The sequence below is a fragment of the Scyliorhinus torazame genome, chromosome 3 (genome assembly GCF_047496885.1).
Source record: "Scyliorhinus torazame isolate Kashiwa2021f chromosome 3, sScyTor2.1, whole genome shotgun sequence".
NCBI lineage: Eukaryota > Metazoa > Chordata > Chondrichthyes > Carcharhiniformes > Scyliorhinidae > Scyliorhinus > Scyliorhinus torazame.
This window is the reverse complement of record NC_092709.1, coordinates 19,552,887-19,577,535: the sequence shown is the minus strand read 5'-3', so window position 1 is coordinate 19,577,535 and position 24,649 is coordinate 19,552,887. Positions and strand designations below refer to the sequence as shown.

The following is a 24,649-nucleotide window of genomic DNA, read 5'->3' as shown; positions in this document are numbered from 1 at the left end:
TGCGGCTCGGTAGCACAATGGGTAGCAGTGTTGCTTCACAGCGCCAGGGGCCCAAGTTCGATTCCCGGCTTGGATCATGGTCTGTGCAGAGTCTGCACGATCTCCCCGTGTCTGTGTGAGTTTCCTCCGGGTGCTCCGGTTTCCTCCCACAAGTCCCGAAAGACGTGCTTGTTAGGTGAATTGGACATTCTGAATTCTCCCTCAGTGTACCCGAACAGACGCCAGAGTGTGGCGACTAGGGGCTTTTCACAGTAACTTCATTGCAGTGTTAATGTGAGTCTACTTGTGACATTAATAAAGATTATTGTTATTACTTTTTAAATCAGCTGCAAAAATCAGTACAAAGAATCATCAGTATTGATTTTTTTTAGGATTTATTTGAGCTTGTTTTTTTTAAAGTTTGATGTTTGGAATGAAAGTGATGTGGGGCGCGATTCTCCGACCCCCCCACCGGGTCGGAGAATCGCCGGGGGCTGGCGTGAATCCCGCCCCCGCCGTGTCCCGAATTCACCGCCACCAGAGATTCGGCGGGGGCGGGAATCGCGCCGGTCGGCGGGCCCACCCCCGGCGATTCGCCAGTTCGAGATGGGCCGAAGTCCCGCCGCTGTCAACCCACGCCAGCCGGCGTGGATTGAACCACCTTTCGAACGGCGGGACAAGGCGGCGCGGGCGGGCTCCGGGGTCCTGGGGAGGGGGGGGGGCGCGGGCCGATCTGGCCCCGGGGGGGTGCCCCCACGGTGGCCTGGCCCGCGATCGGGGCCCACCGATCCACGGGCGGGCCTGTGCCGTGGGGGCACTTTTTTCCTTCCGCCTTCGCCATGGTCTTCACTATGGCGGAGGCAGAAGAGACCCCCTCCACTGCGCATGCGCGGGGATGCCGTGAGCGTCCGCTGACGCTCCCGCGCATGCGGCGCACGGCAAAGTCATTTCCGCGCCAGCTGGCGGGGCGCCAAAGGCCTTTCCCGCCAGCCGGCGGGGCGGAAATCACTCCAACGCGGGCCTAGCCCCTCAATGTGAGGGCTCGGCCCCTCAAGATGCGGAGAATTCCGCACCTTTGGGGCGGCGCGATGCCGGACTGATTTGCGCCATTTTTGGCGCCGGTCGGCGGACATCGCGCCGATTGCGGAGAACTCCACCCAAGGTTACCTCTTTGCACTAAAACAAGAAACTTCAACGTAACCTTAACTGAATACTATACAGTAACTATAACATTGAAGCAAACAGAATGTCACCATCAACATAATAGCAAGAGAAATAAATTACATTTATATAGCACTTTTCAGAACCTCAGGGCCTCCCTTTACAGCCATTAATGTACTTTTGACATAGAATCATGGAATTCCTACAGTGCAGAAGAAGGCCATTCAGCCCATCGAGTCTGCACCGACCCTTCGACCAGGGAGAACGTGCAGACTCTGCACAGACAGTGACCCATGCCGGTAATCGAACCCGGGACTCTGGAGATGTGAAGCAACAGTGCTAACCACTGTGCTACCATGCTGCCTGGTTTAGCCAGGACCCACCCTGCTCTTCTTCAAAACGGTGCCACTGGATCTTTGGTATCCACCTGAGAGGACAGACAGGGCTTAGGTTAGATGGTATCCCTGACATCCACCAGTACTGTCCTGGAGTGTCAAACTAGAGTTTGTGCTTAAATTCTGGAAATGGACTTGCGCCAAACCAATGGCCATCCGTCTCAGATAGCTGTGGGAACAGAATTCCTCCCACCTTGTACTCGGTGCCAAGGCAAGGCTAGTAAAGCTGTAACTTTAAAAATGACGTACCCCTCCGCTGCAGAAATCGACAATAGTATCACCAGGCTTGGCCAGCTTAGTCACGATAGAGATGATGTTATCCAGCTGTTGCTGCTTCCTTAGGGCACGCTCAGGTGAGAGCTTTCCTGGAAGGACAATTCAATGTAGAACTAATCGCATTTCAGCCAAAGATCATTCAGATTTTCATTTAACAAGTGTGCTACATTTCCAGTTCTCTCCAGTCACTGTTGCACCGATCAGCAACGGAATGATAAAGGTGAGCTGCCTGGCCTTTTAAACTTCCAATCTCAGCAGGTAATGTACCTAAAAAAGGTCAAGTTTATAATGGATACTTCAAAAAATTCTCAGATATAAAACTAGGATATTTAACTGCAACTTTGGACCAAATGGATCTTTGGTGTCCTTTGAAGAGACACGGAGGAATTTTCACCACTATTAATGGCGCACAATTATTTTCACCACTATTAATGGCGCACAATTAAAACACATTCTTAGCAATCACACATCTGACAGACATGTATTCCCACAATACCACCAGCAAGGCATTATTAGTAAACTAAAATGTTTCAGAGGATGAAGTCTTGACAATGGTGCTGAATGTTGGGGTGTAAGCAAATTAGCTGGAGGTTCAGCAGCTGTTTTAAGGCCTTTCGAGGAATTGGTTTTATCGAGGAACATAGGAACAGGGATAGGCAACTCAGCCAGTCAAGCTATTCACCATTTTATTAGATCAAGGCGCACCTCAACTATATTTACCAAGCTTTCCTCCAGGGGCATTTGAATTGTCATAACACTCAAGATTAACAGCCATGTGCTGGAAAGTGGGATTAGTGTAAATTTAGTATAATGTTGTCAGTGCAGTCTCGATGGGCCAAAGAGCCTCTTCCCATACTGTACAACTCTATGGCTCTATCACTTGATACCCACTTACATAACAAATATCTACTGATCTTGACTGCCCAAACGCAAATCCTCAGGATATTAACTAGAGTGATACAATATTATTGTACAATTAATTCATTCTTAATAGGAGAATAAATAACAATAGCAAGGCAACGGCTGCCCTGATCTAATTACAGTTCATTGTGTATCATGCAAAGTTGCCAATGGACCAAGTACTGCCACTTTCAGACCTAAAAACCACCAAGTCTACCTCAAATTACCCTGGAAAGGCAAAGTATCTCAAATATTTGAACAGCAGGTTCAACAAGATGTTCACGTTGCTACTATCCAGTGGCTATGCGATGGGTATTTTCCACTAATAGAATGCTGCCGTCAATCCAAAAAGGCGTCTGCCTACCACACAATTCAGCAATTTCAATGCCGGCGTGGTGCCGGGCATGTAAGCTGGACATTCCAATGACTGGCCGATCAAATCAAACATAATCCTCCTCCAGTTATTTGCAATATTGTTAGGTGCAATTCCACGATTGGGCAGCATTTGCTGAATAATCCTGAGTATTCTAATTGCTACACTAAAAAACAATTTAAGATAAACAGTCGAGCTAATAACGCACTCTTCCTAGAAGCAACATATATTCGTACGCAGGAACCGGTTCTCTGCAAACAAAAGGATTACGTTCAAGCTTCGTGCCTTTTTAAAAATTACCCGGAAGCTTGGGGAGCCTATAGCTCCCTGTTGCTTTCTCCATGGCAACACCTCAGCCAATCAGAGTAAACCCACCAATCAATCAACACCTCCTTTCCATCTGTGGTATAAACCGCTGTGATAGTTTGCCATTCCTGTCCTGATGAGTGTAAGATGAAAAGCTTTGGCAATAAGTCTCTCTTTTCAGCAATATTCAAGTCCTGCACGACCAAGTGACTACTTGATAATGAAGATTATTTGGTACCACAGGCAACCAGCAAGGATGACATTCTTTATTTAAGATTTTTTTCCTCCCTGCTATGTGGCTATTCATGCTGAAACACATATAAGCAGATGTAGGAGCCAAAATGTTTAATCAGTGAAATACCTCCTGAATTCTTCATATCAAACATTACAACATACAACTTTGAACATTCCACAGATGATATTTTCCTCAAACCAGCAGCAAGCTGACGGCTGTTGTCATCTCCTCACATCACTCACATATTTATAACTTTCTCTGTATAATGTTATCCATACCCAACTATCTATTAGATAATTTTAAAACAAACCTACTTTTGGTTGGAGTTTTTCCTACACATCAACTACATCTTGCAAGAAATTTTCTGCTGGGAAGTCTCACCTGAAGCTCATTAATTTTGTCCGACAGTTCGATGATTACAGTCGTAATTTGCTTTAACTATTACAGTCTTATAGATGGATTGGGTTGGGGAGTGCGGGGTACAAAATTCAGCTTTGGAAGGACTGCAAAACAGCAATGATGGACAGATCGACTGGCTCCATATCCCTGGAACCACTGCACGATCGTCTAGAGCCGAAGTTTCATTTCACCCCCACAGGACGAGAATCAATGAATTTACAGCGCAGAAGGAGGCCATTCAGCCCATCAAGACTGCACTGGCCCTTTGAAAGAGCACCCTACTTAAGCCCACGCCTCCACCCTATCCCCGTAACCCCACCTAAGCTTTTGAACATTAAGGGGCAATTTAGCGTGGTCAGTCCATCTAACCTGCACGTTTGGACTGTGTGAGGAAACCGCAGCCCCCGGAGGAAACCCACGCAGACACAGGGAGAAAGTGCAAACTCCACACAGTCACCCAAGGCCCAAATTGAACCCGGGTCCTTGGAGCTGTGAGGCAGCAGTGCTAACCACTGTGCCGCCGTGCCACCCATAAGGCAGAACATAAAATTTTGATGGGGGTGTAAAATGGGCTGAGCCAAATTCTGCCCATGCTAAAGATGGTGCAGTGACTGCTGAAACAAACAACTTTCTTGATTAACAGCCAACCAATTAGTCATTTAACCGTGGAAATATATCAGCATATAGTGTTGTTTACACGTTGCATTTTATTGCTTTAACATACTGATATCACTTAAGTATAAACCCTTCTATAACAATTTACACAGGGCCACATTAGGGACAGATGATCAAAAGTTTAGCCAAAGAGGTAAGGAGTGTCATAAAGGAAGAGAGAGGTTGATTGACAGAAATCATTCTTGTTTGTTATCTGCTCACTATTGAGCTTGATAACATTGTCACACGTCTACACATATTTTTCAGGAGATGATACCCTGCACTGCCAACGTAGCACAGTTGTATGTACGTACATGTGTTACTAACCAAATAGCTGGGCACAAGTGACCAATTGCCCCAGCTACACTGAAAGGGAAATCGATGGGCACCAATCTGTCGGCTGCAACCTTTGTCCGTGTATGTGCAGACAGAAGGAGAATGAAGATGTCAGTGGCACGGCACTGTGCACTACATGACAACGTTCACACACACTTTGCTACACAAACCCTGCTTTGGCTACAAGGGGTACTGGACTGGAAAATCAACCTTGACCAACCAGAAATCCTGTGGCGTACACTCCGCTCATGCTGAGCTCCAGCATGTCTTCTTCAGTGACACTGAAAAATAATAAACTTTCCGAGATCAAGCAGACCTGAATGTTTCACCGCTCTGTTAAAAAGGGAAAAGGAAAGCAAACTTCTCAGAGATTTGCCCACGGCACACTGCGCAGGGCATCAATATAACTGGAGCTCCCTGACTCCAGTCACACCTAGCTCTACTCCTGACAGCTGAGGAACAAAACCTATCAATCTAACTGCTGGGGGAAGATAAAGACCAAAACCTGTTCCAACTACTAAGAAGTTGATTCAAATTTGTCAAAAGCTAAAGGAGTTAATCAGATCCTTCTTGAGTGAGTTCACATCCGTTATTATCGATATAAACCACCACACCCCTCATCTATATCAAATCCAGTTTTAAAAATTGGGGGAACTTTGATACTGCAGAGATTATTCATTTACATAGGGCGCAATTCTACCAAACAATTTCTAAGTTCATTGGTGGGGGGGTTTTCATGGCGTTTCCCGCTGGCTTTGCTGGCGAGTTTCCCACCGCTATTCAATGACACTTAGTCACTTTTTGGGGCCCTGGGGAGTTTCTCACCGGTTTAGCCCACACTGGGTAGCTGAACACAGAGATCGGGCCACCATTTTGAAAGGTTGCCCCGACCTGAGCTTGTGGGTCGCCCCCTCCCCCCCCCCCACCCATTGGCAATGTTACCCCCCCCCCCCCCCCCCCACACACACACATGGGCACTACCCCACATCCCTCAAGTGAGCCCACTATGGGGTTCCTGGGGGTCCCCTCTCTTCAGGCCCCCCCAAGCCCCCTTACAGCACCCACTCCCTTCTAGGACCCCGACCCATCAGCCCCCCCACCCTCCCGGAGGCCCCTACTTACCTGCCCTGCATTTCTCCACCCTTCAAACTCCCCCCTCAACCACCCTCATTTCTTGGGTATGGTCCATCCCTGAAGCTTGGCAGTGCCACCTGAACTTGGGCATACTTGCATTACCATCCTGGCACCCAGGCAGTGCTCCTGCTGGCTTGGTAGTGCCATGCAGGCATCGTGGCAGTGCTAGGGTGGCAGTGCCAAGGGTGGCAGTGCTAAGGTGTCATTTGGGCAGTGCCAAGATGCCCACATTCCAGGGGGAGGGGCAGGGGGCCACCTGCACTTACCCTGACCACCCAGGGATCTCCAATGGCCTGAGGGGCCCCCAGGTGCCATTCCACCTGGTCCACATTTGTGTGAACCAGCACTGATCGGCGCCCAGCTGCAGCCTTCCTAGGGAGGCTAAAGAATCGAGGGAGGCCGATGGATCCATCGTGAGTAGGTCATAAGTAGGTTTACGACCTACCTCCGCAAGCGTAATTCGTTCCCGCCCATTTAATAATCTTTATTTTAATAATCTTCATTATTATCACAAGTAGGCTTACATTAACACCGCAATGAAGTTACTGTGAAAATCCCCTAGTCGCCACATTCCCGTTCCTGTTCGGGTGCACAGAGGGAGAATTCAGAATGTCCGATTCACCTGACAGCACGTCTTTCGGGACTTGTGGGAGGAAATTGGAGCACCGGAGGAAACCCACGTAGACACGGGGAGAACGTGCAGACTCCGCACAGACAGTGACCCAAGCGGGAATCGAATCCGGGACCCTGGCGCTATGAAGCAACAGTGCTAACTACTGTGCCGCCCATTTGGGGCTGGGTTCTAACTCTGACATCCTACGGGACTCCAGAGAATCTCGCGAGGCGCGGAACCTGTAAGGAGGTTCGCTGGAAGCCTCTCCCGGCATTCTCCGGCTGCGTTATGCTCCCACGATACGATACAGGCAATTCAGCCCAACAGGTCCATGCTCTACACAGACCTCCTCTCACCTCTGTTCATATAATATTATCATAATCTTCTACTGTACTTACTGATGTCGAATTCATAGACCTTCAACTTTTCTGGTAGTGATTACAAGTGGAGCAGTTGCCACTACATTGGCCATTTTCCACAGGGTTGCAGTGGTATGGTGTGGAGAACCATTTGATATTTGCAATTTATCAAATATAAGCAACAGCGAGCGACTACCCTGGCCACAAGGCCGAGTGGCAGTCATGAACTGATCGATTGGGCGACTAACCATATTGGGTTCATTAAGGCACGGGAGAAGGATGAGAGCTTTACTCCAAGCATTTATCTTCACTTATTGCAATACAGTAACAAAAATGATCTTATATGGATAACACTGAAGCTCAAGTGTACAACTATAAAAACATAGCCACTTGGCCACAAACAAAGCACAGGGCACTGAACAAATATGACCTGGGTGGCTTCAATGGTCCCTGCTAGCTCGTCACTGAGCAAAATTGTATAGTATGCAATTGGAATAGGTACAGCATCAGCCCCAAATGTACAAGAATGAGACCACACATGAAGTACTGTAGTGCAGCTCTGATCACCATATTATATAAAAATGATACAGAAGCCTGGGAGAGGACTCAAAGATGACTTACAAGGATGATACTGTGAGCAATTGCCTGTCAAGAAAGGATGAATTGGTTGGATTCTTGAAAAGAGAAGGCCACTGGGTGGCCTAACAAAGGCCGTTAAAATTTACAAAAGATTTTAATTGAATACACACACAGACAGAGAACGCGTCTAATTTTACCTCATTCAAAGCCCAGACACTTTAGAGAATCAAAATCAGGCCCATAATATTTATTTTCACGAGCAAAACCACAGGCCATCGATATAAGATAGTCAACAAGAAATCAACGGGGCAATTCAGAAGAGCTTTCTTGGCACAGAGAGTTGTGAGAATGAAAGTCGCTGCCAGAGGGAATAGTTGAGGCAGACAGAGTAGATGTACTTAGATAAGCACGAGGAAGCAGGGAGTAGAGGGTTATGCTGGGAGATGAAGGATAGCAGGCAGCTTAAGTGGACTGATTGGACAGAATGGCCTGTTTCAATGCCGTATATTCTATGTGATTCCATTCAGGATAACTGGAGACTCAGAAGTCAAACATTCCTGGAAGGAATGAAAAACAAATCATGGGCCATTTTTCTACGGCTTCAAGTTTCAGAAAGGAAGCGACTACATTAGTTTTAGAAGTCACAGTGAACATGCATTATTGATCAGGTGTTTTTCATTAGAAATTCTTTTGGGACAGATATAATCTGATGTGGCTTTTGTCAGTGCAGAATCTGTAATATTGCTGCGACTTGTACAGATCAACTCAGGTCATGTGAGCAGCGGTGTGGAAACTCAAGGAACAGTTTCAGACTCTGTAAAGCTGTGGCTGTTGCTAAGTTTAAAAGATGGTTGCATTTCCTTTAAGTTTATAATGTTCAGAGACCATTAAATCCTTGTTGGCCTGCCACCCTTGCACCGTCCCTAAGTGCGCACGCTTCCAAAATGCTGCTGCCCATATCCTAATTAGTACCTAGTACATTACCGGCACCCCTGTTCTCGCTAATTCATCCTGACTCCTAGGTCAGGAATGCCTCAGTGTTAAAATTCTCATCCTTGTTTTTAAACCCCTTCGTGGCATCACCCCTCGCTATCTCTGTAACTACCTTCAGCCCTACTACCCCGAAACCTTGCCCTCTTCTAATTTTGGTCTCTTTGCACCTCCCTAATTTTCATCGTTTGACTATTGGTCACCATGCCTTCAGCTACTGGGCCCTCTGCGCCGGGTTCCCTCCATACGCCTTTGCATTTCTCCCCTCCTTTGAAATGCTCCTTAAAATCTACCTCTTTTGACCAAAGATTTGGTCACCTGCCCTAACAGCTCCTCATGGGCTCAGTGTCAAATTTTGCTTGAGAAAGGTCCTGAGAAGAATCTTGGCACATAGGGTAGGGGAGTACAACACTATGCTCATTCACACTGTTCTCAAACTGGTATCCATTGCATTTAACTGCAGCACTTGATTAGTGAAGGAGCATAAGCAATGTGTATTGTATCAGTGTTTTGGAAAGGTGGTTCATTGTGGACCCAGGAGAAATGTTTTGACAGGTAGCAGGTGTAGAGCAGTTCCTTTTCACCTTTAGCCCTTTTTCTCTACCTGAATAAACAGGCGCCGCATACATTTGACACAACAAATGCCGTTAAAGCATTTCAAATCTCAGAAAATGCTTAGCAGCCAAGTTTAAATGGAGACAAAGAATAGAACTTTGCAGTGCTAAAGATCAGGCAGGATGTGGGTCACTGGCAAAACTTCAGCCCCCCATCAAAAGCCGGACTTGACAACAGCACTCCTGGATTTGGCCAGCATGACAACGCCACTCCATTTTCCAACTTCTAATCTTACAGCCTTTCACAGTCTGAGGGAAATAGCATGGAAGTAAGATTCTGGCAATCTCTCGCATTGAGCCTGTTTCTATAATAGGGCCAATGGGCACAGCACGCAGCAAATTCTATTCCGAACCTCGACTGGTTCAGTATGCTTACATTACAACGGTGCCGTTAGTGTGAAGTGGTTTTGGTGTCCACCTACACTGCAATTATAGTACAGGTGCAAGCTAAATATGGAATCAGAGCCTGAATTGGCACTGGACTCACCAAATTTGCAATCTCCAGGTTCAGTGTCAGCGTGCAGCCAAACTTAATTTGCACCAACTATAATGGGCAGAACAAATCTGGAGTCTGGACTCAATCTGCCAGCAAAGTGGAACGCAGTGAGAATCTCCAGTCTCCTGGAGACTCACTCCTGTCATCATTAGCGACAGATTCCCTTTGCCCTGATGATTGTGTTTGTTATTTAACAACAACTTATATTTATATACTTCCTTGACAATGCAGTACATTGGTGGTGTCTTTACTCTGACAATGAATACCCATTTTACTTCTTGCTGTCACTGTTCAAATTGCTTTGTGCCGATCTGAATTTCTTGCTCTCTATCTCGTTCTCCCTTTCGCAGCACACAGCCTTTTACAGATGATGATCTGGATATTCTCACCCTTGCTTCATTTTTCATTATCATCCCTTCATTTTTCTTTTGTGTTGCCTTTCATTCGCCCTGTCTATTTGTTCCATTAAAAAAAAAACTTATCTTCTTAACGTTGGGAGGTTATTTTCCTCTGCTGCAGAGACCCCAGATCGGAATTGTGGTTTTACAAACAATTAAAATATGAGATGAAAAGAAAAATCAACCAGACTGATTGCCGGTACGATCCCCAGGGGGAGGAAACAGGAAAACAAGACAACAAAATTTAACAAATGACCCAAAATGAAGAAATTTTGATAATGTTTACTTTAATATGAATCCGAATTCAGGCAAATTACAGATGGTACAAACTATAAATTACACATAGAATACCAGATGCAACAAAGACTAACTCCCAAAATTATAAGCCTCCAGGAGTAGACGGAGGGGGGGGGGGCACAGGCAATAGAATAGAATGGAATTTACAGTGCAGAAGGAGGCCATTTGGCCCATCGAGTCTGCACCGGCTCTTGGAAAGAGCACCCCACCCAAGCCCACACATCCACCCTATCCCTGAAACCCAGTGACCCCACCTATCATTTTTGGACACTAAGGGCAATTTAGCATGGCCAATCTACTTAACCTGCACGTGTTTGGACTGTGGGAGGAACCTGGAGCACCCGGAGGAAACCCACGCAGACACGGGGAGAACGTGCAGATTCCGCACAGACAGTGACCAAAGCCGGGAATCGAACCTGGGACTCTGGAGTTGTGAAGCAACTGTACTAACCATTGTGTTACCGTGCTGCCCTTTCACACACTTTCTAGAATGTAGGATCTCTTATTTATTCATGCGATGGAATTGGTCGTCAAGTCAACTGCAATGGTAGCTCCATTCCATCCGAGTCCTCCAGTGGTCACGCAAACAGGACACTCCTACAGAACATCCTTAGCTAGCTTCATCGCACAGTCCTAATTGCACAGTTTCGCTAGAGAATCCTTTATCAGACTCTTTTAATAAATCTCGTTAAACACTCTGGTTGGCTCTGGCAAAGCTAAAGCATTGCTGCAGGATTATCCAATTCACAATCCATGTCCGAACCCTGTCCTCAGCTCTTTGCCGTTTTTAAACTGCATTACACTTTGTAAATGTGCTTTCTCTGTTCTTCCCCTGCTGCAGCTCTTCTTTGTTCTTCACAAGCTTCTTTTCTGTCTTCTGTGTCTGGCCTCATGGCTGTTTTGGATCTTAACTTTCTACCCACCAGGTCAAGGGTCGCAAGGTCACATGGATGAGTATTTCTTATTATTCAAGAAAATTCCAATTGATCACTTTACAATTGATGCAAACTCTTAAAAGTCCTTTACAAGCATTCTTGAAAACAAATACAGGCATTTCAAAGAAATGACACATTTTCCTACTCTATTGCTTCTGCGTCAAAGGTCGTCACAGTGTGTAATCTAACTTTGGTTTCTCCTCAGACTGTGTTTTAGTTTTAACCTCCTGAATGCTTCTCCCCTTCTGTAGCTGTTGCTCCTGTTTTCTCTGCCTCAACTGATCAACTTGATTTCTGTGTTGGCACCTTCCAGGTTCATGTTGTCAAGCTCTTCCCACCTTGTGAGTTTTCGGTCTATCTCACTCAGTAACCTACTCCCTATCAGTCTGCCACCAGAGTAATGCAGGAAGTCTCCAGTCAAGTCAGAGATCATCACACATATGCTGCCTGTTACCATACTAAGCTCAGCTGGCCAGCTTGTCACTCCCTTCACATGAAGCCACTAGCTTCCACTGAGTTCAATTCCATCCATTCAGGAATACACTGGAGAGGGCTGCTGGTAAATAGGCCTCCAGCAAGTTACTGCATTGTTTGAAAGGAAGTGGGAAACACCCTGACACAGCTCATCAATTCTTTCACTTGTCCCGAAGAGTGAGTCTCTATTCCAAACAATTCTTTCAAAAGACTACGTAATTGGCACTCAAAAAGCTATCAGTTCATCTTTAGTCACACAGAGCCGACTGTGCAATCAAACCTGTCAGGCAGGTGTTGGAGGATTTGAAAAGGTGTACAAAGATAAAAATATGGTGTAGTAGACAGCACGATTTATTCAGATTTCCAGCAGGATACAAAAAAGCAATGGTGTTATATTCATCATCATGTCTCACAACAACTGTTGATTAACTGCCATTATATTCAGGAAGGGAATAGCTGCTATTGTCAGTGTCTTATATTTCTGGCTTGCCACAGTTCACATACAGAGGCTTTCATATATAGATTACAAGGATTGGGACTTTTACACTCAGATTACACCGGGATTTGGGTTTTAACATGTATGTAACACGGGACTGGATTCCTACACTCTAGGAATGCCAACCTCCCTTCTTGACCTGGTGTCTCCAGGTATCGTAGATCTGTATTGTAGATTAATCTCTCAGGCGCCGCTGCGAGTAATCCAGGTGAAAAAGAATATCAGCATCAGAAATAAATTATGTTCTTCTTTCATTTTCTTTGCAGGCTTTCACGTAGATTCATCCAGGGGCTGGTTTAGCACAGGGCTAAATTGCTGGCTTTGAAAGCAGACCAAGGCAGGCCAGCAGCACGGTTCGATTCCCGTAACAGCCTCCCCGAACAGGCGCCAGAATGTGGCGACTAGGGGCTTTTCACAGTAACTTCATTTGAAGCCTACTTGTGACAATAAGCGATTTTCATTTTAATTTCAAATGGGATACCAGTCTGCAATGCGAATTGGCACGGGAATGCAGTGTGCTTGAGGTTTGATATGGAGGGAGTGCAGCGAAGGTTTACCAAGCTGATTCCTGGGATGGTGGGACTATCATATGAGGAGAGACTAAATCGGTTAGGATTATATTCATTGTGGGGAGGGGGGGGGCAGTGGTTAGCACTGCTGAATCACGGCACCGAGGACTCGGGTTCGATCCTGGCTCTGGGTCACTGTCCGTGTGGAGTTTGCACATTCTCCCAGTGTCTGCGTGGGTCTCACCCCCACAACCCAAAAAGATGTGCAGGGTAGGTGAATTAGCCATGCTAAATTGCCCCTTAATTGGACAAAAAAAGAATTGGATACTCTAAATTAATTTTTTTAAAGGATTATATTCACTGGAGTTTAGAAGAGTGAGAGGGGATCTCACAGGAACTTACAAAATTCGAACAGGATTGGACAGGGTAGATTCAGAAAGAATGTTCCCGATGGTCGGGGAGTCTAGAATTAGGGGACATAGGTTGAGGATAAGGGGTAAACCTGTTCGGGCTGAGGTGAGGAGAAATGTCTTCACCCAGAGAGTGGTGTATTGGTGGAATTCACTACCGCAGAAAATAGTTGAAGGCAAAACGTTGTGTAATTTCAAAAAGGAATTAGATATAGCTCTTGTGGCTAAAGGGATCAAGGGATATGGGGGTGACGGAGGGATCGAGGTATTGAACTTGATGATCAACTGTGATCGTAATGAATGGCGGAGCAGGCTCGAAGGGCTGAATGGCCTCCTCCTGCTTCTATCTTTTACGTTTCTCTGTTTCTATGATATAGAACATAGAACATAGAAAAATACAGCACAGAACATGCCCTTCAGCCCACGATGTTGTGCCGAACGTTTGTCCCAGATTAAGAGCTTGTTCTGACATTCAATCAGATTCTGGCTTTTGAATAATTTAGGATTTCTGACCTGGATGATTAATTTTAATAGTCTGCTTCTGACTAAGCCACCGAAAGAGGGAAAGTTATCTTTGTATACAAAACAGAACTCTCACAAGGGGGAAATTACTCCACCAGCTTTCAGTTACATCCTCCCACCAACCCCCAGACAACTGCCCGCATGTTAACATAAACAAATAACAAAAAGGAATCAGAAATCATCCATAGTCACCATTAACACATTCAGTACCCCCCCCCCCCCCCACACACACACTAATGTTCGATGTTATCCAATTCTTGAAAGTGCATAATGAATAACGCACATGAATTGTAGAACCCTTCCATCTTGCCTCAGTTCAAACTTAACCTTCTCAAGAGTCAAGAATTCCAACAGGTTCCCCCGCCACGCCAGGGCACAGGGTGGAGAGGTTGCTCTCCATCTCAACAGGATCCGCCTTCGGGTGACCAACGAGGCGAAGGCGACAACATTTGCCTCCGCACCCAAATAACAACTGGCAGATGAGTCCATTTTAGACAGGAGTCCATGTGATGAAACTTGTAAGAATGTGTCCAGAGTTGACAACCTTACAGGGCATTTACACACAGGTCACGTGAGAACTGGACCATCTACGCCCAAGGACGGAGGTTTTACAGGCAAGTCACAATGACTAACTGATAAAGAAACAGGGAAATATCTACAGAAAGCTCATTAGCATAGATAGAGAGAAAAGCTGGTGTAACATTTAAGGAAAAGAAAATGATCAGAACTGTACTGATGAAGGATGAGCACTTAAAACTTTAAGCTAGCTTTTGTCCTTACAGATGCTCTCAGGTGTACTGCGTGTTTGCTACGTTTTACGTTCAGTTTCAGCTTTGAGCATCAGCAGTGGTTTCTCTCTTAGTTTAATCTGACTCGATGTGACAGAAATAATCGGTGCATTCAACGTGCACTTTCTAGCTCTGCTGAAAATACTGTCTCCATGCACTAGTTCTTGAAGTCCTTCCAGCAGTCACTACTGAAATGGATACTGTCTCGTGTGGAGAGATTCCCGGAGGCAAATTCAAAAGGAACACTGAATTTCCCAGTGTCAGGAGGAGCCAGGATCTTTGCTGAGCAGAGTCCGTGTGGGTCGCACCTGAATGTCTGTCACCATTTTCCACAAGTGTCAACGCAGCAGAAAAATAACATCCCATCGCGGCCGTCGGGAAAACAGTCGAAAGATACGGCTGTAACCTTATAACCTCAATGCTAAATCATGCAGTGCGCCTTGTCCCTAGTTAGTTCATATGTGATTCAGATGAGTTTACAGTGTGACAGAATCATTCCTACTGGATTGAGCCAGAAGAGTGATGGTCTCGCCTTGTCCAATCAATGTTAAGCTCTGCCGCACCTTCTCTTCTTGCCAAGGCAAGAGAAAGTCTGTGCATTGAAAACTTGTCATATCTCTTCCCATGATATGTGAAAGGAGCAATGATGGATCAGAGTTTCTGAAATAAAATACACCACTGAGTAATCCATTGGTTCAGCATTCACGTCAGCTCAGAGTGATATAAAACATGCTGACAGGATGATGTCACTTCAAAATTGTATAATAACAAGAAGTCTGATGTACGCGGTCCCAGTGGAGACCGTCTCATTACACACTACACACCGTTCAGTAAAAACCTTAAGATGCCAACAGCTACCAGACTTTAAATCACATATTTTATTTTAACACCATTTGTCTTTGGATTGTCAAACAGAAATGTACCATCATCTCCACAGTCCCTCCCCGACCATTCACCATTTGTTTTTTCCAAGTACGTTTCCAATTCTCTCTAGAACTTGCTGGTAAATTTGCTTTTTTTTGGCAGCTCTTTTCACAAAGTGTAAGGTACTTAAACCTACACAGAAGTCTACACAGACAACTCAATGGTTGGATACCTGATTATGAATGGGCTTGACAGGGTATATAGAGGGAGTAACATTTTCCATTTCTGGGTGCTTCCAGAACAGGGGGGCATAAATACAAGAAAATCTGTAACATGCCAAACCATTAAGGAGGATTTCTTCTGCATAAGAGTGATGAAAATGTGGAACTGTTTGCTGCATTGCGTGATTGAAGTAGATATCTTAGGCACATTTAAGGGGAGGCTTGAAGCATACAAGGGGGAGAGGGAATATAAGGTTATGGGGCAGAGGTACTTAGAGTTGGTTATAAACATTAGCATAAAGCAGTTGGGCCAAATGGCCGGATTCTGTGTTGTAAATTCTATATAAGATGCAGTTTTATTCATTCTCAGAAAGCTACCCTGGTTAGAAATAACTAAATTGTTTGCTAGTCTATGGGCGCGATCCAATTGCCACGCTGCACCTGAACGTCAGCTCACCGTGGCCGATAAAAGCTGGGAGACCCCGCTCCTGGGGTCTACCCAGCTTGCAACGACCCGTGAGATCTAACGTGATCTCGCGAGACATTGTGATGTAAATCCCGCCCATTGTGGGCAGATGACTTTTTGGCAAATCTGCATGTTAAAGGGAGGCATCTCGTTTCACTTTAATGTGCAGATTCCCAAGGTACCTGAGGCTTTGGGATCAATCACCTTCGCCTCGGAGACCTTGGGTGAGTGGCGTTTGATGCTGGTCTCCACAAATAGAGACCAGATGGGATGGCACTCGTAGGCGTCTCCCAGGGGATCGGAGGTCCCCAGCTGCATGCCTTTTTGGCAGGGCGGTGCCCTGACACTGCTGGTGCCACTGGGGCACCTTGGGAATGCTGGCCTGGCACTGCCAAGCTGGCACTGCCAGGTTAGCAGTTTCAAGCTGGCATTTTTTGCACATGCGCTATCAGACAACGGGTATTCTGCGTGGGTGTTGGGGTGGGTGCAGGAGGGTTGGCGGGGACGCTCGCATTGCATTGTGCAGTCGGGCTGGGGAGATGGTCAGGGGCCTTGGAGATCAGGATGCCATTTAAAAATGGCAGTGCTCCTCAGTGTACAAAACATGGTTATGTGCGGCCTCAGCCGCACTTTTCCAGCTGAGGCCCTTCATGCAACATTGTATAGCCATGTGTTTCTGGCGCTGTGAGCATCGGGAAACATACGGCTAAATGCTCTCGCTATGGGACTCTGTTCCCAATTAGTTGAATCAATGTAGACCATTAAGTTAACCGCCTTGTTGGGGCATAGTGTCACTTGTAGGCTGGTTTATTTCCAAAAGGGCATTAATGAATTGGTTGGGTTTTTGTGACAATCCTTCAGCTTCATGGTGACATTTACTCGCACAAGACTATCCTTAAACGATTAACTTGAATCCTCAAACGCTGTGATTTGAACTCACCTTTTCTAGATTACCATTCCAATACCATACTCAAGAGCTTTTACAGAAAAGGAAAGTTGGAAAAGTCAAGCATGTCTCTGCACTGGCAGTGAAGCTGGCAGAAGCACAATTGGTCCAAAGCATTTCACAGCCAATTAAGTACTTTTAAGTGTAGCCGTTGTTGTAAAACAGCCTGCTTACACATAGCGAAGCCCCACAAATAGAATGATAAAAATGATGTTGGTTGAGCGATAAACATTACCGATCTTGTGGGCACAGGTGGTAGCTCCCAGCCTCTGAGCCAGAATGCTCTGGGCTCAAGTCCCACTCCAGGATTTGTTGGCCACAGGAGAACCCAACCACTGGTGAGGCATGCCAGCATGCATTGATGCTAACCTCCAGCCCGGATAAATGGGGAGGGTTAGGGGCAGGAAGGGCATCCAGCTGTAAAATGATCCATTAAATCCCCCAAAATGATGGTTAATATGAATGAAGGTGGAGAAGGGCAATCGACCAGCATGTGGCAATCTCATGGTCAATGGAAAAGGTTGGGAGAGAGACTGAGGGATAAATCTTGGCCAGGACATTGGGGAGAACACTTCAAATAATAATGAGATCTTTTGCATCCACCCGAGAGGGCAGATGGGGCCTCGGTTTCACGTCTTATGTGAAATATAGCATCTCCATCAGTGCAGCACTCTGTCAGTTCTCTACGTGGTGGCACGGTAGCACAGTGGTTAGCTCTGTTGCTCCACAGCTCCAGGGTCCCGGGTTCGATTCCCGATTTGGGTCACTGTCCGTGCGGAGTCTGCACGTTCTCCCCGTGACTGCGCGGGTTTCCTCCGGGTGCTCCGGTTTCCTCCCACAAGTCCTGAAAGATGTGCTTGTTAGGTGAATTGGAAATTCTGAATTCTCCCTCTGTGTAGCCGGAGTGTGGCGACTAGGGAATTTTCACAGTAACTTCAATGCAGTGTTAATGTAAGCCTACTTGTGACAATAAAGATTATTATTATTATTACTGGGAGTCTCGGCCTAAATTTGTGCCCAAGTATCTGGAGAGGGAATTAGCTAAACTTCTGACAAAGAAAGGAATGTGCTACCAAGTGAGCCAAAGCTGACAACTATTCACACTGATAATGCATGGCAGATAATATTCATCCTGCATGATGTGACAACTGAGGTATCACTGCTGTGAGCAAATTGTATTTAATCTCCGAGAAAGTATAAGACCGTACAAAGCTCTTGAAAAAGAAATCATAATCAGTGCCAAGCAGAGACTACATTCGAAAATTGAAAATACCTGCTGCTAAAATTAGTTAACAAATATTTGGTAAAGTTTGGTGTTTGTTTATTGAATGATTTTATCCAGGAACTTGATAACGAAGAACATTCCAGTGCGAAGTATCTAATTATAACGAGCAGTCATCTAACAGTTTCTATCATGTGCCTCATTTGGCGATACATTTACAATCAACAATATTAACATTTGTTAGCACTTCCTCTATGGAAGTCTGCTGAATACTATTCCATCTTGTATGTCTTTCTTTTGAACTGTGCATTCGTCGCATCAAGATATTGCTGCCCATGTCTTAAACTCGCAAGTCTCGGAAATAAGGAAAAATGTTTTCTCGCAGAGGGTGGTTGGAGTCCAGACTGAACTTCCTGAGAGGGTGGTGGAGGCAGGTTCGATCGAGGTATTCAAAAGGGAATTGGATCGCACGGTTACGGGAATTAGGCAGGGGAGTGGGATTAGATAGAATGCTCTGTCAGACAGCCAGTGCCGACCTCATGGGCTGCATGGCCTTCTTCTCATTGTAAAGATTCTGTCTCATTCACCCATCTCCTCTTTGCTCACTCACCTACATTGGCACCGGTTAAACAATACTTTGATCTTAAATTTGTTTTCCTGGTTTTCAAAATTTTTCCATGGCCTCAACCCTCCCTATCTCTGTAATCTCCTCCCACCTCATAGCCCTCCATGATACCTGTGCTCCTCTAATCCCAGTGCCCTGAACATTCCTGATTTTAATTGCTCCACCATCTTCAGTTGTCAAGACCCAAAGCTCTGGAATTCCATCTTTAACTCTCTCCCCTTCGCTATCCCTTATTCACCCTTTGAAACAGGCATTTTAAAGGCGGGGGTCGCGACCCGCTGCTGGGTCGCAGGCGGGTGTCGGGAGGGTCGCGGAGTCATCCATCGCGGCGTTCCCGATCGCGGGAATTCAGGCGCAACGGCTGCAGCAGCCGTCTTTTAAAAATGACGGCTGAAAGCGGCTTGAAAAATGTCAGCCACGACCGGCTTTAAAAATGCGGGCGCCCTGCGCATGCCTGCCCGCTCATCAGTGCGCATGCCCGGAACCCAGAGAGAAACACTGCCTCCTCCTGACGTCAGCGCACTGACCCAGGAGAAGATTTTTTTTTTAAATTCAATTCAGTCTTCCTGCAACTATCTTGAATATGTTCAATGGCTCAGCCTGCAGAACTCTCTTTGATAGTGAATTTTAGAGATTAAAAAGATTCACAATACTTTTGAGTTAAGTAATTCCTCCTCCTCTATGTCTAAAATCGTCGCATTGTAATCTGCAGGCGAAATCCCCAGGCTGTAAACCACTTATCTGAGGAAAACTTACATTCTGCATCTGCTCTGTAGAGTCCTGAGAGAATAATGCCTGTTTGAGTGAGGTCATATCTCATTCTTTGCTATTCTAGACTAGAGAATCTTAGCCCAGGCTCACTTCTCGCATTAAAGGTAAGAGGAAATGGTGGGTCACGAATGTCGGCCGGCGTGGGTCGCGAAGGATGGTTGGTTGGTAAAAATGGGTCCAGGGCAAAAAGGTTTGAAAAACACTGCTTTAAAATACTTCTTAAAACCTGCCTCTTTGATCAAGCCATGCGTTAATATCTCTTTATATGGCTCAGTGTCAAATTTATTTTATAATGCTCCTGTGGAGAGCGTTGAGGTGTTTTACTGCATTAAAGACGCTATATAAACACAAGTTTATTCTTGTAAGATACAGTGGAAAGTCAGGAAGTCAAAGGTTCTAAATTGGTAGATCGAAACTTGGTCGCGTTCACCTGCCGCAGGGATAAGAATAAGTAATGTGTACAGTTTCTGTCAAATACCCAACATGATTTTCAATTGATTTGGTAGAATTCTGGAATCATACAGCACAGAAAGAGGCCATTTAGCCTATGGTGCCTGCACAGCATTGTTCTTTCTGCACGGCTATGCATGTGTTTACTGTTCACACACATATCCAATGCTTCTGAATAAAATGTTACATTCGTAGAATCCTGTTTTACTTACATTATTGCAGGTTGATATCATACTGGCAGAAATGGGGGGAGAATTTTTTTCTATAAACACCAATCAATCTCAAGTCAAACCATTTCTCTCCCACTAACAGTTGGCAACAAATGAATTGTAGAACAGAAAGAAGGGCTGAAATCATGGGAGTTATGACGCTGGACCAGGAATGGTAATGCAGCATCCATCAAATCTTCACTCGCACTGTATTCGAGGTTGTAGTGAGCACACTATACAGCCACTGTACGTTTCTGACTCCTATGTTAGGCCACACTTGGAGTATAGTGTTCAATTCTGGTCGCCACACTACCAGAAGGATGTGGAGGCTTTAGAGAGGGTGCAGAAGAGATTTACCAGGATGTTGCCTGGTATGGAGGGCATTAGCTATGAGGAGCGGTTGAATAAACTGGGTTTGTTCTCACTGGAACGACGGAGGTTGAGGGGCGACCTGATAGAGGTCTACAAAATTATGAGGGGCATAGACAGAGTGGATAGTCAGAGGCTTTTCCCCAGGGTAGAGGGGTCAATTACTAGGGGGCGTAGGTTTAAGGTGCGAGGGGCAAAGTTTAGAGTAGATGTACGAGGCAAGTTTTTTACACAGAGGGTAGTGGGTGCCTGGAACTCGCTGCCAGAGGAGGTGGTGGAAGCAGGGATGATAGTGACATTTAAGGGGCATCTTGACAAATACATGAATAGGATGGGAATAGAGGGATACGGACCCAGGAAGTGTAGAAGATTGTAGTTTAGTCGGGCAGCATGGTCGGCACGGGCTTGGAGGGCCGAAGGGCCTGTTCCTGTGCTGTACTTTTCTTTGTTCTTTTGTTCTTTGTTCTTTATCTACATTCTAACCACTTTCGCTAATGAAGACCGAGCACAAGATGGCACTCACTTGTTCCTGTTGGGAATTAATAGATAATTGCACTTTAGAACTAAAAGGATGTTCCAAAATACACCCATCATTAGGTATCCATGACGCAAAAGTCCATCTGGCATTTTTGACTATTCCACGTGTGATATGCTTTTAATAATGAATATCTCCACCCACCACCTTCATCCTCCAACATACATACACTGTGCTACTCTCCTCAGAGGTGAATGCTGGCCTACGGTTCCACAGCCCTCCCTGTCAATTAAATTAGCAATCTTCTTGTGCGTCACCATCAGCAGTGAGGTTCAGCAGGTATCCAGCTAAGGGAGCTTGAATCTGTTCTCACTCGCGTGGCACTTTCCATGCAGGGGTCAAGGGATAGCAATCGGCAGTAGCAACCTCAATTCCCTGTCCGCGTTGGGTTGTATTAGCGAATCCAGCACAGGCAGGGAACCAGACCTGGGAATTTCCAGCTCACATGGCTCAATGCCATACTACAAAATGTTACTTTTAATTCTCCTCGTCTGCAGCTCCTGGAGTGCTGCCACATCAGGTTTAAAAGATGGAAGATAGTTGTTCAGTTTGTGAATACACAGCCCCAAAGGCTGGTGAGCTGTTTACCATTCCGGAATGGTATCCCAGCCGAGTGGAGTCTGTCCAGAAGGGCTGCTGTTCAATCTTCTCTCAGCAGTGACAGATGTAGCTGAGTATCTTTATTCTTGCTTTGACAGCCAATATGGTGGTGGCAAAATTGGTCTTCGTTGGTCGCACAAAATTGGGTCCGAGTGGATTGGCAGCTTGTTCCGCACCCTGCTAGATTGAACTGGCTGCGCATTCGCTCAGATTCTATAACACAAAATACAATTTTATCCTTTCCCATTAAGTCTGCAGGAAGCTGGGGTGAGAATAGGGGCTGGTTTAGCACAGGGCTAAATCGCTGGCTTTGAAAGCAGACCAAGGCAGGCCAGCAGCACGGTTCAATTCCCGTACCAGCCTCCCCGAACAGGCGCCGGAATGTGGCGACTAGGGGCTTTTCACAGTAACTTCATTTGAAGCCTACTTGTGACAATAAGCGATTTCCATTTCCTGTCAATGACGTAAACTAGCTCAGTAACACACGACAATCTCGTGCCTTCGTTTGGGTCTTTTGCAGCACATTTCTCCTTTTCTTTTTTCTTTCTCAGACCTTCTGAAGATCTCTACAGACACCTTCCTCCTTTCTGAGACCTCTGGGTTGATTCCAAGCTAAAGTTGCACAAATGTGCAATGAATAGTAAAATCAATCTCTTGGCAGACCTGGAAAGAGGTGATCCAAACCTAATGAGATGGGTCCGTTTGAATCCTAAACAGAGTAATCTCTCCCCTTCTGTTTTTTTGTTAACCTATTCATTTCCCCACATTCTACACCCTAGACACTGACGGATCCCTGTCCATTATTTTGACATTGCCTTAATTTTAGCGCCAACAAATTCACCGAGCCTTTCCTTGCACTGCTGCTCCCAAAGGCAAGATGTTCCTGAAGCTAGCAACCAATTCCACATCAATTCACGAAACTCTTCATGGTTTGTGTGTCACAGCTCTCACGTAGACCCCTCACGGCTATCTGCTGTATTTATGTCTGTCCGCAGTGCTTCCTGAACCTTGTGGTTGCTCATTGTAACTAAGAGAAAACCCGGTCCCAGTGTGAATGGCAGTCAGCTTGGTCAAACCCATGACAGCAGTGATGCCAGTGTCCTTGGAAGTGACTCCGTCGAGGCCGATATTTTAAAAACTTTGGTCAACTGAGGTTGTGCCAAACATGATTATTTCATCAAGTGCAACAATCCGTGGTGTGTCTTATCCATTCAAAACGTACCAGCAAACCTTACGAACAGAAAAATGTGTCAGTCAGGTTCATGCACCATTGACCATCTCTACAAATGGAATTCCTAACAATGATTATGCACCAGGAATTTCCTCGAGGATTCTCTTGCCCCATCGCCGCAACTTGGGCGGAGGTTTGCTGCATATATAATCCTGTTTATGTGAGTAAATGGGATTTCTGTCAAATTCCCACAGTATCGGTTCTAAATGTACCAGTAATTTCAATTTTTAATGAATTTTCCAGTAACAAAATAACCCTCAAAACTCAAGCCGTGTTCTGACCCTGCCTTATACGAACTTTGGACTTGGTTAAAAAATTTTTTAAAATGATGTGGGGATGCCGGCGTCGGACTGGGGTGAGCACAGTAAGAAGTCTTACAACACCAGGTTAAAGTCCAACAGGTTTGTTTCAAACACTAGCTTTCGGAGCACTGCTCCTTCCTCAGGTGAATGGTGACTTTTCCTCAGAAAAAAAATATAGCAACCCTACTTCAATCAATTCACAATTCAGCACTTTAGTACCTGGGTGCAGAGCTGAATTTTCCCCATTCCAAAGAGGAGGGTTAGGACATGGGACCGGGAGCAAAGTTGCAAAATAGCACGTCGTATTGGCCATTAGACGCATCACTGCCTTTGACCAATCTTGCCGCAGACGGCATAGACACAGAAGAGGTTACCCGCCCAACAGAGGCGGATAGCCAACTGGGGAAAAGATGATGGTGCTGCTAGGATGTTCACGGCAATGGACAGGCAGGCTCCTCCTAAGCCAGAGCCTGGCATTGCCTCTCATTCCAGTAGTGATTGCTGCGACACGATGGCCACAGATACCCCCTCCACAATGATGGCCTGACAGGTGTGACACTATTTCAAGTGTTTCCCTATGCGTTAACAGGGCTCATAATGATGTTTATCAGTATTCATAGAGTTAAATGTTGGAGAATTGATCAGCTTCCACATGCGGAAAAATAAATCATAATCACTACACCAAACAAAATACATAGGAGCCAATAAAATCAATATTTATTTGTTCAATGTAAAATTAATGTGCTACCCCCTGTCACTGGACTCTGAGTTCCTTATATCTGACAATGAAGAAGTCCTTATTGTCCCTATTTTACTCATGCAGAAAATGTTGGTACTGTTCCTTATCATACCATCAGTTACCATATAATTCAGATCAGATGGAGCGTGCAATTAATTAGGCAAAGTGTTCTATTAGTACCACTCCAGCTGTCAGCATCATCATGGACAGAAAATTGAATTTAAATGGTGTGTTGCAGTGCAGGTGTACAACTAAGAATGGAGCAGAAGCAGTAGCCAGCAATGTTAAAGCATAAACCAGATTGCACTGGTAATAAACCACAGTCCATACATATGTTATTAATCAACATGTGCTAACAGGAATCTCTGACCCCACCAGTCCCACTTACTTTAAAGAAAACATTCGAAAAACCATTAAGAAAACACATATTTCTGGACCTCCTGAATAGCTCGTGGCCATCATGGGTTTAAA

The 24,649-nt window shown here is 45.5% G+C and overlaps 1 protein-coding gene across 9 annotated transcripts in view; it reads right to left on the bottom strand.

Moving 5' to 3' along the window:
* gstcd (glutathione S-transferase, C-terminal domain containing) overlaps window positions 1–24,649 on the bottom strand; it is a 256,913-nt gene that overhangs the window by 58,985 nt on the left and 173,279 nt on the right. For all 9 annotated transcript variants that reach the window (XM_072495359.1, XM_072495361.1, XM_072495367.1 and 6 more), the window contains exon 6: window positions 1,785–1,900. In XM_072495359.1, the coding sequence (XP_072351460.1) occupies window positions 1,785–1,900 (116 nt within the window). The remainder of the gene's footprint in view (window positions 1–1,784; window positions 1,901–24,649) is intronic.